Raw genomic sequence first — 17,609 nt, forward strand, 5'->3', positions numbered from 1 at the left:
AACTGGCACAATGATATAATCAAGTGACTTTGTTGCATGAGCACTAAATCACCTACTTTAATGGACAAGAAAGCTGATCTGACATGTAATGAGGTGATTTAACTTTTTGAATATCAAGCTTGGTGAAGAAAAAAAGTGAAAGGTACTTTTCTGGAAAACAACAGCTTTCTGCCACCAATATGTTGTGAAGACTAGACTAAATCTACGCACTGACACTCAGTGCTCTTCAGTGCCAGCAACGTTAAAGCCAAACACATTAACAATAGACAAGATCCAGGAAGCCTTGCTCTGATAATAACTGTAAATAAACTGCAGTTATACCTTGTTATGCAGCTCAGTATGCTTTTTTTGGTGCTCAGTACACCCAAGTATAATACTGAATCACTCTAAAAATGTAGGTAAGGAATCATGGTGTCATTGTTGACCAAAGTCTTGCAATTAAATTTTATGTTCTCAATGTTGTGAAGTTGCCTTTTTTCATCTTCATAAAATTGCTCCTACCTGTTTGCATATTTCTTAAGCTGATGCAGAAGGCTTGATGCATGCCTCCGTCTTTTCTAGGCTTTGTTATGGCAATGGAGCACTTGTTGGTGTAAATATACATGTTTGAAGCAAGTTGGAGCACAATCAGAACTCAACCAAACCTATAAAGCATGAACATGTAATTTTTTATTTAAATGAACTAGCTTCCTCGCACTGGCTCTGACCTGTTAAATGCCTATACACGTGCACTTTATTTGCACTCCTTAAACTTTGCCCTTCTTTCAGCTCTCAATGCAATGCTCAGTGTCCCAAGTGACTTTTTGGGGTTTTCTGTTAGTTCAAAGTTGAGGAACTCTGTCCCAGTCCATAGAGCTTGCAAGCCAAGGGGCACTTTCAGACTCCATCTTAAAACTACCTTTTGGTTAAGTACTGTACTAACACATATCTTTCATTTTATTGTAAAAAGCTATAAGATGATGTAACAATAAAGGAAGTATATAAAGTTTGTTATAATTGAAATAACTGATAATATCATATCAAAAATAACTACAGTTGGCTCCACAGGAATGATCACTCTGTTGCGTCACTCTTGTTATATAATGACCGATTTATGATTTATCTTGAACCTTTTTATTCTATTTGCCTAAATAGTCTGCTGCAACCTTTACCTTTAAAGGTAAACTTTAAACCCACTAATTGTGTTCATTACCTATTTACCCTTTAGATCATTTTGTATTAAGTGACTTGACTTATGTCATCGGAATTCATCCATGTGCCTTATCTACAAGGGTCTGGCAAGATGTCCAGTGAAAACTAGAAACGTAGTGAGGGACACCCGAACTAGAAACTGAGGGAAAACAAACCAAAAAAATAGATTAAATCTGAATCAAAGGCTTAAAAATACTATTAGGAAGTATAAACACCCAATGTGCAGCTAACCTTTATGCTTAAATTAATTAACATTTAATGGTTGACTGAACACAAATTCCCTTTTCCAAGAGATCATAATTATAATAACTGTGATCATGTTTCTATTAAGGAGCAGAGAGTAAATTAAATTGATTCCTGGGATGCTAGCCTGTTGGCTGCAGACGGCAAGACAAAGAAAGATTTCAAAGCACATAAGCGCAATGATTAAGGTTTTCTCAGGTTCGGAGATTAATGTTCAAAGCAAAGATACAGGCTTTATACTAAATTCTGATTTTGGATGGGTGAGGTGGGAAATGTGGAGAGACAAATTCATCAGAAATAGAGAGATGTTTTTGAGGGAAGATTTCAAACTCGTCAGGTTTTAAATCCAGCTACTTTGGATGTTTTGTTTTAAGCAGACATCCCCTGGAAAGCAAGTGAACTATTCACTTAACATGACGTTGATTCTAACAGCCTATCACCAGGCACTGTGCCAATGCCAATCTCCATGTTAAGCAACACGTGCAAATGGATTTATAGGCTGTGGAGCAAGTGGCGGTACATGCAATGAACACAATACAGACAAGAAAACCATCATGTAAGCATATTCCACTGACAAAGGAAACGGACAACCACTGGAAAAGGCTGCTGGCAAACCGGAACAGACAAAGTCATGTGAGAAACAAAGTGGTACTTGTTCAGTCTTGGAAGGCACTGGATTTATGGGCTGAGTATGAAATTTACACAGGAATGGGGAAAAAACTTCTGAACCAGATAACAGAAAAAACAAGCAGGTTAAACAAAAATATTTTCTACAAAGTCACCGTTCAATTGGGCAGAACTTTCGGTGATCGTCAATTCCATTAATTCCATTTCATTGGAAATAAGTTTTTTAACCAGAATTGTTCTGATTGTGTTCCTGTGTGGGTACTACTGTTCCAAAAAGCATTTCATATGAAAACTGTTATGATTTAATTATGATATTAAAGAAAACTGCACTGACAACTAAGAGACTGACCATCTCTCTAGGAAACTCTGTGATAGTTACTTATGCAACTATTCATTGCAAGATATGGCTTGATGAATCGGCCCGAGGTTCAATCCTGGATGTAGGGTGCCATCTGCGTTTAGTTCTCTCCATGTTTGCGTGGGTTTCTTTTGGGTGCTTCCGTTTCTGCTGAAACTCACCAGGTTCTTCCTCTGCTCTGGGATAGTGCTGATATCGACCGGGTTCCTCTCAATGGCGTTAACAAAACGAGCCTCTGGCACCGCTATGGCACAGATAACGTGCACCCACCTAGGAAGAGGAACATGATGAGGGCACACCGTACCGCAGCCAACAAAAACGCAGTCTTCATGACGAGTATTTCGTCATACATCCCACTTCAGTAGGAAGACAAAATTGTCCGCAATTTCACCTAATGAGCACATTCTTTAATGGGTAACTCAAAATTAAACAGCAAACCAAAAGCAAATCATAAAACCCCATCACCAGTGCAACTGCCACATAGCAGACGGAAGGGGCCTCTGGCCTCTATAGACAGCAATCCTAGAGTGATACATTTTGAATTTGCTAGTTACCTTGATTGCTCGAGCCCCCCCAGATGTATTATCTAAGATGAATAATGGGACACGAATGCCTATATTTCCAAAAAAGAGCACAACTAAAGTTTATCACAATAAATCCTAAAAAAGAGGGCTCAGAGACAGTTCAAATGAGGAAGGCCTCCACATGCTTATGACACAGCACAGCTGGGGTTGGCTAGAAATAGTCAAGTAAGGTTTTCCACAGCTTTCCACACCACAATAAACCCTGGGGCTGGAGAGTCGCTGAAGAGCTTGAGGTTCTGTCAGGTTCTACTGCCAGGCTTTCAAAGTGAGGAAGATGACACTCGGTGCCTGCTCTAAGTGGATGCTGGTAACATGGGTCTCCTCTTAATTGCATATTGCAAAACTTTAAAGTGGGCAGAATCCAGTAAAACCACATTGTGGCTGACAGCCTGCATTGTGCAAACAAGTGTGGGTATTTCGTACAGCAGGATTGTTTTAAGGCAAGAGAACCACTTTCTATCTGTGCAGGGTCATCCTTGGCCCGAGTCCTGCACCAACCATCACATCTCCTGGACACTGAGAAGAACCCACATGAACAGAAACACATACCTCTTGTCTGTGGTCATCTGGAGGGCTCCTCCTCTTAAATTGCACAAGCAACAGTCCTGTACAGAAACACACACAAATCATTAGGGATGGAAAAACAACAAGATAGGCATTTTGAACTGCAGTTGCCTGCACATTTTCAAAGGAAAGAAAATCTGAAAAAACGAACAGCACTAATTAACAGTTTACCAGCGATAACCGCTTTAAGAAAGGCACTGCAAACAAAAGCAAACTGTTTTTAGGCTTCCAGGAAATTAAAGGTTTTAGTTTACAGCAGTCCCAGATCATTGTCATCATTTTGTTAATATGGCACAGCATTAGCTATACCCTGATATAAAACTGAGAAGGGGCTGGGAGAAGATTCATGTTCCCAAGCGCTCACCACTGTCCAGGCATTGGCTGTGCAGCGCGAACAAGTCCAGCCCTCCTTCACGCGGTCTGGCCTGACTCCATAGCAACCTATAGAGAGAGAAGCAATTCATCATGCAGCCCAGAATCAAACAGGACCTCATGCTCTTGAAACCTCACGCTGGCAGCAAGTCACCACAGCTCCTCAAGTGGCTCAGGAGGTAGAGCCTACAAACTGCATGAAGCAGTAGGCAGGGTTCAGGACTACAAGCCTGAGGGTTTTGGGTTTGAATCCCATGTGGGATGTTGCTGTACCCTTGATCAAATTAGTTCACTCAACCCAGAAATCGCCCTGCTGTATAAATGAGTCTCCACTGTGTTTCCAAGATATCAAAAAATATATTGTATGTTTGTAGAATTCAAACAAATCTCAAATCTTTAAATTAAACAAGCAGTTGCCTGTGGCTGCTTGATGCCCAAATTGCCCAAAAAAATTATAATGAAATCAGTTATCACTGAGGGCTGTATGAAGGAACAAGCATACTGTATACATTTCACATATCAAACAGATGGCATTAGAAGAAGGAAAACTGTAAAATCCATATTTACTCCACTAAAATAAAGAGCAGCAAATCACTCTGACTAGCCAAAATACCAGAATGAATGGCAGCCAATTCTGAGGATTTTACAATATATGAGGAATAATGACAATTCTTCAGCAAGAAAGGGGATTAAAAATGTTTGGATATATTTATTTAAGAACGTGTAATTCAGAAAAAGACTGATACAAAATAGATTGTGGGGGTTTGATCCTGATAGCCCTTGATGTATTCTATCCACAAGACATTTTCCAGATCAACAAAAAAACAACACAAACACTTCCTTACACCGAGTTGTGGGGATCTGGAACAATATCCCTTGCACATTGCTGAGGACATCTGTACAAATCTTAAAGCAATGAACTAATGGGATTCTCGGGTCATCAAGCTACCAGCAGTAACACCAGCAGGACAGACCAGATGGCCTCCCCTTATTCGCAGCCTTACGTTCTTAAAGCCTCATGTTCCACAGGACATGGTAGGTACATTGGCAGTATGAAACAATACAAAAACAACAGCATTTTACAAACTGCTGTCACACATTGCTGTGAGCTGAGTTTTTGCCATTTTCAACTCTTCTGTGAACTTGCTTGCTGACCGGTCTAACCAAAATATCCCAGCAGTATCTGGTAAGAAAACACTGTGCCCATTCTCCATAGAAATGCAACAAGAAAACAAAAAAAAGAAAAGGGAAATAAAAAGAAATGCTGGTCATAGAAAAAGAGCACAAAAGACTGAGTACAGGTATCCGATTTTAATGTTCTGCCATTCATGAAAATGCCTCTTATTGCGAGATGTGCACCTGGGCCACCAAAACAGCAAAGCCACAGGCATCGGCCTTGACCTCAGGCAGAACGCTTTGAAGAACAAGAGACAACCTGAATGGATTCTTTCAAAAGAATTTGGACTGTCCAGACAGTCAAATGTCCAAAGTGTCTTATTTTTATTACATCCAGTTTGCCAATCCAGGGGAGCTGTGGCTACAAAGCTCAGAAGCAAGGCGGTAACAAGCTGCTACTGGACACACGCGAATGAAATTGAGAGTGAAGAAGAGAAAGGAGTGAAAACACAGGGGGCTTATTAAAACACATTCACAGACACCTCCAGATAAAAAAACAGAACAAACTGCATAATTGTCACTTTCTTTCACAGAATCACATGCTGAATTGTACTGTATTCCAATCCAGGACTACAGCAGATGGTCTGTTCTGTAGAAAGAAGGAAATCTCTAACAAGAAGCAGATTTTCCACAGACAGAAAGGATTTAACTGTGAAAACTGTGGTACAGGTGGAAGGCAAGAATACAGATTCTTGCAGCAGTGAGTAAGGCTCTTCAGAGCAGCAGAAAGCTCTGTCAATAAAGAGCAAATGTGACCACACCCATAACACGAATGCGAGTTAAATCCCCCTGTAAGAACATTTTAAATTACTTCAAGTGGAAGAAAAGAAATACAGTTACAAAGCTTAAATAGTATTTCCTGTCAAAATACTAACAATACAAAAGGTTAGTAAGGTTACTATCTGAGAAGAGCCCATTTGGTCCATTTCATTGAATGCCAGCAGCTTACATGTTCAAAATCCCACCACACCATTTCTTCAAGTATCCAGTGGAGTCAAAAAAAGATGTCACTGCTCGTGGTTCAGTGGAGTTGTGTATGTGCTCCCTCTACCAATTAGGTGGGATCTGATCCAAGGGAAACATTTCTTGGCAGAAAATCGGGAGTCCATGTATATTTCAACTTCTGAAATCCTGCGAAACATGATTAACTAGTCTGAAAGAAGGAAACCCACTGGAAATTCATTTAACAGTAATTTTTTGTTGTCATATTCTGGTTTGAATAAGCTTGAATGTCATTTGTAATCCATCTTTAGTTCAATTGACTTCTGGGTACGTGTGAATAATCTGATGGATCAGAATATTCTAGTCTGCTTGCATATTTCTCAACATGTAAAAGTATAAATTACTGAAATTCAGCTTCTTAATTTTTCACTTTGCTTTTCATTGCCAAGAAGCTCTTCTCCTTTTAAGAGGCACAGTTTTTCCCATGCATGTCCGTTTCCTTCACAGATGCCGTCAAAATTTGCTACCATTTAAAAAGCAACACACAAAAAAGAGGCTAGTTATTTCATTCGTCCTGATATCCAGGACTCAGCCAGCAAGGCCTTCAAATAACTAATGAGCTCTCAATATTTCACCAAGTTCGGCTTTAGAAATAATAGCAACCCAGGAGGCCCCTTCCAACTTAACCTTCACACTTTTAACAGCTTCGTAACAAGCAGGGCATACAGAAACATCGTTTGCTTCTCTAAATATGGAATCACTAATTGTTAATCAGTTTGGCTCACTGATGTAACTCTTTTCACAGAACAGGGAGAAAGCTGAAAACACGCACCACATCTTCCTTGACTAAATAGTAAATCACGTGTTTGTACCAAGTAACTGCACAGTAAGGTTTATCCAGATATGGTTTCAGATCTCAGCCTGCACTACTGTAGGGATTTGATGCTTTCAAAATGACTTAGATGATTAGAAATTGGATCAATACATTTGATTATACATTGACAATACAATACATTACTTTTTTAAAGTTACTAGAAATCAATCAGAGCAACTAGCAATGTATATGCAGAAGAAAAATGTACAAATTTTAATTACAATAAAGATGTGGCAGTAAAACCAATGGAAGTATAAATATAAATTTAACTGTCAAGAAATACACAAACAACAGATCAATCACTCAGCGATTACAAGAGCTAAAAAAGCAGGGTTAAATATGCTAATACTTGGGCAAATGCTAGTGGACCTATGAAGTTCAAAATAAACATCAACATCCATAAACTCCAAGAAGATAAGCAAATATTGAATTGCCATCATTAACTGTATCATACATACTCATCTGTGTGTATTTAAATGAGAATTTTCTTTTCCTTTCATCAGCATGCCCTATTCCGTACAAACACGAGGCGGCACAGTGGCGCAGGGGTTATCACTGCTGCCTTGCTGCACTCGGGCCCTAGGCTCCGTTCCAGACCTGGGGTGCAGTGTGCATGTTCTCCTCCTCTGGGTGTTCCAGTTTACTCCCACAGTCCAAACACATACTGGTACACTATGTTAACTGGTTTATAGAGAAATTTGCCCTGGTGTGCATGTTTGTGTCTATGTGTGCCCTGTGATGGACTGGTGTCCTGTCCAGGGTGAACCCCGCCCTGTGCCCATTGCTTGCTTGGATAGGCTCTGGCTCCCCCATGACCATGGAACAGGATGAAGCAGTTAGAAAATATAATTAGATAAGTCTGTATCTGCCCCAGGTTAATACTTGGAGGAATCACCTTTGGCAGCAATTACAACTGTGTCTGTTGGGATAGGTCTCTACCAACTTTACACACCTAGATTTGGCAATATCTAACCTTCTTTTTATAAAACCATTCAAGGTGCGTCAAGTTCCTTGGGGAACCTGGAGGAATCCACGTGAACATGAGGAGTAATTCCCAAGCTGGAACTGAACCTGGAGCCTTGGAACTGTGAGACAGCAGAGTTAACCACCACTTGACTTCAGTGATTCAACATTACATAGGCTGCAAAATGTTGTTAAATTGCTCCTTCACGTTCAGAGTAAAACTACTTTAATTCAGCTGCATGTTCCCAATTTTGTGAAGGTCATGCAAGGTGGCGAATGTTGTCGTTATTTCATAATGAGGAATAACAGTAGAGAAAGGGGCTGGGGGAAGGTAGGTGATTTGTGTTGAAACTAGTATGGAATTTACTTTCCATATTTTAGTTTTTCCAGCTCAAGAGAAAAAAAGAAGACAACAGCCCGGGAGGCAGGAGTGTGTATAACAAATCACCCCTCGCTAGCCTTGAAGCAGCTTGATTAAAAAGCACTGGGCACAGGCCTCTAGACCCCTGTTTCGGCTCATACAGCCACTAGGCTCCACAGCCACCTTTCCGCTCTTCACACTCTCACTGGCAGAACGGGTCCCTGGAGAACAGACAGGAGCAGCAACAGGGAGATTCCACATGAGCACAGCAGTGGGCCACGAACACAACAAGGCTTTTGAAGCACAAGGGACACTTAAAACAAGTTTCAGACAAGAACGGGCAAGAAAGCTGCAAATTTGCATTATTGTTCACAAGGTTCTGTACAACGTCTGTGGGCAAGTTCTTTTTATAAAAAAAAATATCAGTGAAAGAGTCCACAGTGTATTAAACATTTCTTTCATTATCACCTTATATAGTGATCGCTCAAAAAACTCTAGAAAGACCGATTCCAATTCCAAATTGAATGTTTATTAAAGTTATTAAAGATTGTGATTGAGTATAACGGTAATTACTTCTTTTAATAAACAAAAAACTGAGCTGAACTCTATCATCCAGATATTGTGGGCTGGGGCCTGGTCTTGTAAAGCAAATTATGTCACTTGGACATCCTGTATGTATCTGTCATTATAGTTCATTCTATCAATCTCTACTATTAAGATGCCATTGTTTGTCATGGTTCATCAAAAACCTCTTTTCTTCTCCACACAGAATATGCAGTTTTGTTATACCCTCTAAACTCCAGACAGTTAAAAATCTACAGTTGCTCATCAAACTGACCCATACCCACAGCCTCATAACCAAAACAAGAATGAATACCATACACAATACTTTTTTTCAAGCAGGCAGATCGTGGTGCAAAATGATTTACTAATTTTACATGATTTTGCAATTTTATCCTTTGGGATAAACAAAACTAAGAATGACAAAGACCATTGGGTAAATGAACCATTATTGCAGCTACATATTAAAAATTGTATTCACAAAAAGAAAATTAATAATTTCTTCTACAGTAGTGCATGTCAAAGATGCAGAATATGGATTTTAATAAGATACACAAAATAGGAAAGACTTGTTTGTAAATTGGCCACAGATGTAAAATCTTAGTCCTAAATCCTGCAAGGCTTTGTTGTTTAAAAAAACTACATTTTTATTCACTGTAAATTCTACTCAGAGTGCAACTGTCAATTCACACACTCATCCCCATCACACAACTGGATGAGGCAGTCAGCTGAAAGAGACGTGGACCACTTGTTAATTGAACAAATACAGCCAACACCAGGGCTAATTGGCTTAGCTGTTTAGAATGCAATAACTATATACATGAATGGGTTAAGCAAATGCCAATCTTTAAAGTTCAGGATGAGGGAAAGTAAATATTGTGACTGACATTTCATTAGTATCTTGCCAAGTAAAAGCTCTTTAGAATTTTGTCACTTGCAGCAAGAACTTGAAATCCAGCATTGCATGTTTCTCTAGTGATCAGACAAACCTGGTACAACTACTGCTTGATTCACACTACTGCACTACAAAACTGCTGATCCCAAAGATCCAAAACTGTGGTAACTGGGACCACTGAAGTAATGAAGTAATGATTTTGGTTAAGCCACAAGAGCTCAAATGGAATGAAACCTACAAGACCCAAAGTCTCTCCAGGACCACAAGTGAAAACCAGTGATTTACACAGGATAAGGACAGCTAAGGCAATACGAGCAGGAACTGCAAGTTCTGAGGAATACAGCAGAGTGGTATGTCCCATTAAGCAGGCCCAGATATGTGCATTTACACCAAGGCTTCTGGATGTGTGCAACCTACCACCATCTTATTTACTTCCCACTCCTCCCAGGAATGTCACGCAATTAAGGTTTGCCAAAGACATCAAGAATTCAATGGAAAAACAAGCTGTTTGGCCCATAATATGGCAAGTACTCAACTTGCAACAGAGACCCTCCCCCATGAACCCAGGTCACAGATGCTGATTTCACTAGAATCCATCAACAAACAGCTTAATAAGGTTTGTCAATGAAAATATTAACAGAAGCAAATTGTACCTACTTTAATCCCATGTTTTTATGAATACAGAACACCAAGGAGAGGCCATTATCTTACATCATTTTGTTACAGGCCTCAGCATTCCTAGTACCGCATTGCAATTGTGTGTCTTATTTGTTGTTGTGTATTTTACGACTTCTATTTTGCTTCCCCATGTAACGACTCACTTAGGTTTATACCATTTCTTGGTGGATTCATAATGCATTTTTTCACCTTATTAATCAATTGAAAGTGACTTGACTCTAAGTGCTCAAGGGTTCAATAGTAATGCCCCACCAGTGTGACACATTAGGTGTTCTTGTTCAGTAGGGGAACAGACTATTGTAAACCAACAGAAGATGCGACAAACCATTAGACAAATCTGACGCACAAGAGCAGGTTAACAGATACATCAAAATCGTCACAGCAGATTCACTGCATGGATTTTATACCGTATGCTAGAGGAAGGGGAAGAGTTATGTTTTATGTCTGTTTTAAGACCTGCTTCTGAACGGCTGCTTGCCTACTTCTTTACAACTCTGTTAATTATTCCTCGCTAAATGGAACTGTATTGACTAAGTCAACTTGATTGAACCATTAATCATATTAAAAATAAATAAGAGCTGTAGTATAAGATGGCAAAGAAACAATATTGGCTGAGGGAGAATGTAAAGGAGGAGGAATGTGGCTTATTCTATGAAGTACAGTATAAGCAGGCAGTACTGGAGTGATTCTGGAATTCAACAGTACCTTTCTTGTCACAGTGTACGTGGCCACTGTGCTAAGGACCAGGGGGATGTCAAGGCTGGTTACACCCCATTTATACCAGCACATTGCTGGTACAAGAGAACAAGAGGGAATGATTAAGTCAGCACTGAGGCTCATTGGGCTGTAGAGCAATGTAGCTTCCATGCATTAAGATGATAATGGAGGACTCCCACTAAATGGGGAAGGAGTCTAGGAAAAGCCTTGGTCACTACTGGTACCCATTTACACAGTTTAGATGTGATCAGGACAAGCTACCTTGCCCAAGGATAGGGCAGTATCTTTCTTTAGAAACCCCAAACTCTCAGATCCAGAATCCTAACTACTGCTCAACCATGTACCAGAACCACATTTGATGGGAACTCACTGGCATGGACCTGCAGGCAGCACTTGGAGCAGGAGATGAGCAGGCTGGTGCCATCATCGCCAATGTAGGAGTTGGCAGGCAGCGGCTCAGTGTTTTCTCCCCCTGAGCTGAAGCACATCTCTGGAATGAGAGGCCTGGTGTACGTGCCGCACTTTGACACAGGGATGGTCAGACTGTCTGCTGACAGGGAGAGGTCCTTATTCGGCTGCAAGAAAATAACAGGATAGTTAATCAATTCCGTATAGAAATGTGTGGATAACAAAGCAACATCTTGTTTACAGTGACAACCAGGGGGGAAAACAGAAATGGCTTCTCAGTTAGCTGTTATATTTTGGGTGTTTATAAGAAGTAGATTCTTTATAAATGATCCTGCATTTTCCAGAAAAAAAGGTGTTTCCCAAAAAGATAAAGTTATACACCCCTATGTTTGGCATTAAGGCTAAAGACCATGCGTGATATTGGCATTTTGCTGCTCACATACTCAAGAATTGTTTACTTGTGTGTTTAATTTACTGCAATTATTTGCAATATGTCAGCTGACAGGAACCACAGATTCATCAAAAGAGTCTTTTGAGGATGCTGTCTGAAGTTAACTACAGCTACTAGACTAACAACCCTAGACAACATAGATACACCACTTAGTTTAGCCCCAGCAAGCAAAGGAACATTTCACGAGTATCAAATGTTGTGCAAAAAGTGTTTCAGAAGCGGATGCATGGAATGCAGCTTCCAGGACAAACACCTGCAAAGAACTACAGCTCTCTAAAGTGATCCTCAAAGTGTCTTCAAGCACCAATAAGCTTAAACGTTAGGATGTGGTCAGTGTTTAGAAAAACCAAGAGGAACACCTCTGCAGAAGGTATAATATCATAGAGGTGTGACCAATAGCCCAAGCAGGGGCACACGAGCTGACCTGTATGTAAGGGAAGAAGAGGGTGCAGATGGCACAGTAAGGCTCAATGAGGGCCACTGCAGCATTGAAGCGCCGCTCGGCCAGGAAATTGTGTGACTTGTTCTGCCAGAGGTGAGACAGGACTGTCTTCACAGCCTCAGGATCCAGCTCTTCCTCTGTAGCGAATGAGGTGAACAGCTCTGTGGAGAGAAGGCAGCATTAGTTGGACACTCAAAACCACCCACACTCCCTCTCATCCCGCCACTGTCTACAGCTGAGCATCTTAAACTCGGGGATCCCTTTTCCCAACTGCAGCTGCAGAAGGATACTCCCCATTCATTTAAACAGACATTAAGATCTTTACATTGCCTTTTAGAAAACAATCTCTGTATCTCCAATCTCCAAATCTCTATACAGTAAAAAATAAGTGATCTGATGAAAAAGCTATCATAACACACCAAAATGGAGTGCAAGCTTCAAGATCAAGTAAATGAAGAAGTTGAATTTTAAAGCCTGAAAATGAACTTTTAAGAGCTTTTTGAAGATCATTCCACAGTTCAGAAAACCAGCTGAACACTCAGATACTTTTGCAAATTTGCAGAGGTACAACAACTTAAAATGATCAATCAAAACATTTTCATTAACGAAAGTGAAAGGGACAGACTGGATTTTTTACACTAGGTCTAGATTGTGTAGTCCCTCTCTGAGGGCACACCCATCTTGAGCGATTCACCCTTAACTGCAAACTTTGAAGCGAGTTTTTAGGGTTAAAATGTTTTTGTAAAAGTATTAGTCAAACACCATATTTTATAAGCAACAACTTTTCAACTCCTTAGAAAAAATAAAAGGTCAAGTTGCACACACATAGGTCTTGTTAGCATTTATTTAACTAAAAGTTTCAGTGGAAGAAAAATAAGAAAATTCCCAGAAAAACACAACTATATTAGTATGCTGGAGCACATTTCGTACCAGACCTTAAAATTTGACATTGAGTAATTTACTACAGTTCATAAGCAAAAAACTCCACAATAAATAAGCAAGTCTAAGGCTGATGCACTTCAAAAAACATAAATTTGACTACCATTTCATTACTGTTTTTATAGTACTTTGAATTACATACATTGCTCATTTTATTATTCTTTACATATTAAATCACAAACTATAAACTTTTACTTTTCACTGCTAAGGCACTGTGGATGTTGAATTTACCTGCAAAAGGTAAACTCTCTGCTCTCTGGATTCATATCTGGGCAAAAAAAACTGTCATTTGAGAATTGGTGGACAACACCCACTGCACTCAAGCTGACAAGGTGAGAAATATTTATCTCCGACATTTGCACAATTTCCAACAAGATTTGTTTCCTTCCTATTCCCAGCACAGGGCTTGCCCTAAAAAAGGATTAATTTGAGCCCTTTGCTGTTCCTGAACATATCAGAAGTTGACTTTTAACTACTGCATTTCAAAACTCAAGATCTCCAACTTCACTTCTGAATAAAAGGAAAACTTGGAAAAGCTCTGATCAAATTACTTGTTAGTTCAATTAAGGTTTTAATTAAGTAAAGAACTTTGCTGGAACAAAAACCTGCAGGTGTATCCCTAGGAAGAGGGTTGGGAACTGCTGATTAAGCTGAACCTAACATGAGAACTACCAATTAAATGAACTCAGTCATGCAAAGATCTTGGACTATCCCCGATGGTTTATAAAGCATTAAAGCACCACTACCAGCTTAACTACTATAGTATATAATTTAGTCCACTACAGTTAATGATAAAACATTTTCAAATTAAAGAAAAATTTAATTGTCACTTTTCAAACAATCATTAATGAAATGCAGACATAATATCACTTTATTAGCCCTATACAATTTCTGGCATTAGGAATTCATCTTTTCTCATACCCTAGCTTGCTCTCCATGAGACACAGACACACAGACAGGAAGAGAAGCCTGGGGTCAGAGCGCAGGATCAGCCATTGTACAGCGCCCCTGGAGCAGCTGGGGTTAAGGGGTCTTGCTCAGGGGCCCAACAGAGTAGGTCTACATGAGTCTATGCACTGACATGCAATCTCAAATGAGGGGCATTATGTAGAAATACAAGTGTATTGCTCATGAAATCCACTCAAACAATTGAACTGCAGTGAGCGATCTTAATTAATAATTACATATCACAATTAATAAATCTTTTATGCACTAGAATGAATAGTGTTTTTCTGTTTTAGACAAATCTCTCCACAACCATTAAAGACTTCAATGCATTACCATACAATGGTTTTTTGAGACCCCCACCATACTTCGTACTGTAGCAACATCTTATTTCAGTCCATAATGCACCTGCTCAATTTTTTCTCTTGTGGCTACTGGTCATCATTTCTTCAGTGTCTGAAGCAGTCCCTTGCGGCTGACTTTGTCAATACCTTTCAGGAAGTTCAACACGAATTAAATCGCCTCACCATCTCTTACATTCAAGTTTATTGACTGCACAGCATTGTAGGAAATTATACCTTGAAATCAAGTTCTATTTCTGCAGTGCCCCCCCCCCTTCTCAATTGCAGCTGTAAGTCTGACAGCTCTGTCACCTTTGGGAAGCCGTATATAGACAGGGATTCCAGGGAGATGAATGTTTTATGAGCGTAGGAAATAGACCTAGATTGATAATGGCACAGATAAATGGATCAGTAACTGGAGGAAGGAAAACATGATGAGCAAAGGACCCTTTATGTCTGGGACTTGCTCTGCATGGTCTCAGTGTTGTCACTCCACCATCAAGTAAAATTACAGCACTGCTTTCCGAAATAAAATTGATGAACATACATGTGTACAGTTCTCTGTATCATTTCTACCATATGATGTAGTTAATACTCCTGTAACCTTTGTCAAGGAGTTGCTGAATCTCTGCTTAACAGCCACATACCCTAACTGAAAGACCCCTTCAATTACAACTCCCATAGATATTAATTCAATCAAAACCGGGAGCCGTCCACTAATTCTTGGTGGTCTCTACTAGTTGTTTCTTGAAAGATTGGTATTGCTTGTTAAAGACTTTTACATCACCTTGAGTAAGGAAATGCGCCCTGTTCACAGTTTAGAAAGCACTTCTGTGTATTTTTTCACTTTTGTCCTCTAGTTCACTTTTCATTTGATTCTGAAGAAGCTGCAGCTTTACAGGACAGGACACAGGGGTCTTGCAGCAGTCCAAGGAACACCGAGAACCACCGGTTTGCAGCTCAGGAAAGGAATGAGCTGCACAGTCTTCTGGTTTTCTTCCCACCTCAGACTGCAATTACCCAGCTGACAAATTATGTGCAGAAAAGGTCACATAGCTTGTGTTTTTTAGGCTTTAATTGGTCTCTAATTAAAAATGTACCTGTAAAACATGCAGGGGCCTCTGGCCCTGGGTGCTATACAATGTTAGAGGACGCCGTGCTGCGTGTTCGGTGTGCCTGCGCTTTGTTAACGGTGTGGGAAGGCAGTGTACTTACACCCATCACTCTCCGAGATGAGGCGCTCAGCCTCTAGAAGGACAGGCCTGACAATTTCCATGCGGCCGGCTGAAAGTGCCTTTGAAATTGGTAATTGGAAAGTCATGATCCCTGAATCAATAAGTGTCTGTTGGAGTAAATCCACAAGGGAGCTTTTGCTCAGGCCACAGTGACAGCCTGTCTCCAACGCCCACATCCCCACTCCCTCCACCCCTCAGTCAGCCTGCTAATCGTTTCAGCTAATTTCCGATAGTGCGCCCTCTGGAAACAGGCTTTAAAATGCCTCGCCCTGTATTGACATGGTTATGTTGCTTTGCTGTTAGAGGAAACGGAAAAATATCATCTTCAGATGTGGTTAGACAACTGTCTGTGCTGATTATCGCCAGACAGTTTAAATAATTCAAAAATGACAACTGAAACAAAAAAAACAAAACCTCTATGTAGGATGAAACCAATGTAAGCCCATCTTGAGCCACTAATGTTTAAGGTTTGACTGATTTAGATTCAAAACTGCATCTCCATGATGTTTTTGTTTTATCCTAGGACATCAGAGAAATAAACCTGCAGTAGGTGGAAATTAAGGGGATGCCATTAAGAGACAGACCTGCAGCTTTGTCAGTGTTTTCTCTGCAGTGTTGCAGGCAGGGTTTTAGTTTTTCGGTGCATAGGGGCTCTAATTAGAAAACATCCCTGGACATACGTTACATCTTAAGGCAGCGGACTAGCAGATAGATCAGAATACATACTGCCTCTGTTCAGTTTTGCAGGAGCTAATCCAATAAACAGAGCTACTGCAACAAGGTAAGAGTGACTAGCCACAATGCAGCAGAAGACAGTGCTGAGACATTACTGTACAATCTTAGTCAACACAGATAACAGACAGTTATAAGTAGGTTTAATGTCATGCATTTTTAAGTTTCTCCAAAAACATTTAGTTGGAACCTACACCTCCTTTTTCAAAAATGTCATGTAGTAGATCAAGTGTGAAAGTGGAAAAATTCACCTTAAGGCAAAAATCCAATGCAATGCAATAGCAGCTCACCCAGTCCTGTGTTTAGGTGTGACCACTGGCACACTGTCAGCTCAGCAGTGGGTCCCTAGCCCATACACACCTTCCTGTGAAACCATGAGTCACAAATCTGAAATAGGTGCATGTACACTAATGCATAATTCTTGCTTGTGGCCAGTTTGAGACGAGATCTTTCTGTGGACTCGCCCGCCCCACGCTCTCACCTTCATCACTGGAGGCCTCCTGTTTGACCACAGACAGCGGGGAGCGCATGGGCGGCTTGCTGAAAGGGTGCCGGCGACTTTTCTTCACTTCCATCTTCATTTTCAGCTTGGAGTAGGACGGGGGGGGCTGGAAGATGGAATCAAAGCAGCAAGGTTTTACAAATACCATTCAACTGACTAGGAAGGGGAATATATTCCTTTACCCAGAGTAGAAAAAAATGAAGACATTTTGTGCCAGTACAGATAACCTTAAGGCCTTAAACACCATTACAATTCCTTGCAAGTCACCACATCCTCCTCCAATTCAGAATGCACAAAGAGCCTTATTTTCACAACTGAAAAAAATATTGTTTCAAAACATGGAAAGTTACTTTAGCATATTGAATTATGTGAACAAGCCAAGAAATGACAATCACTGAAATACCTGTTTATTTCAGTGAATCTGACGCATTCCTCTTTAAAGAAACTAGATCATTGCTAATGCCTATTTCACTGTCCCCTGCAAAAACTTAATAAATGAGAGCATGTT

The 17,609-nt window shown here is 40.2% G+C and overlaps 1 protein-coding gene across 1 annotated transcript in view; it reads right to left on the minus strand.

The window, feature by feature from the left end:
* kdm4b (lysine (K)-specific demethylase 4B) overlaps positions 1–17,609 on the minus strand; it is a 129,717-nt gene that overhangs the window by 16,208 nt on the left and 95,900 nt on the right. Inside the window, exons 12-17 of the mRNA XM_088907842.1 lie at positions 17,081–17,207; positions 12,390–12,568; positions 11,477–11,681; positions 3,932–4,008; positions 3,553–3,608; positions 2,581–2,689 (exon numbers count right to left, since the gene is read on the minus strand). Coding sequence (XP_088763968.1) covers positions 2,581–2,689; positions 3,553–3,608; positions 3,932–4,008; positions 11,477–11,681; positions 12,390–12,568; positions 17,081–17,207 — 753 coding nt within the window. The remainder of the gene's footprint in view (positions 1–2,580; positions 2,690–3,552; positions 3,609–3,931; positions 4,009–11,476; positions 11,682–12,389; positions 12,569–17,080; positions 17,208–17,609) is intronic.

Source organism: Atractosteus spatula, chromosome 28 (genome assembly GCF_055471065.1).
Source record: "Atractosteus spatula isolate fAtrSpa1 chromosome 28, fAtrSpa1.hap1, whole genome shotgun sequence".
Classification (NCBI taxonomy): Eukaryota; Metazoa; Chordata; class Actinopteri; order Semionotiformes; family Lepisosteidae; genus Atractosteus; species Atractosteus spatula.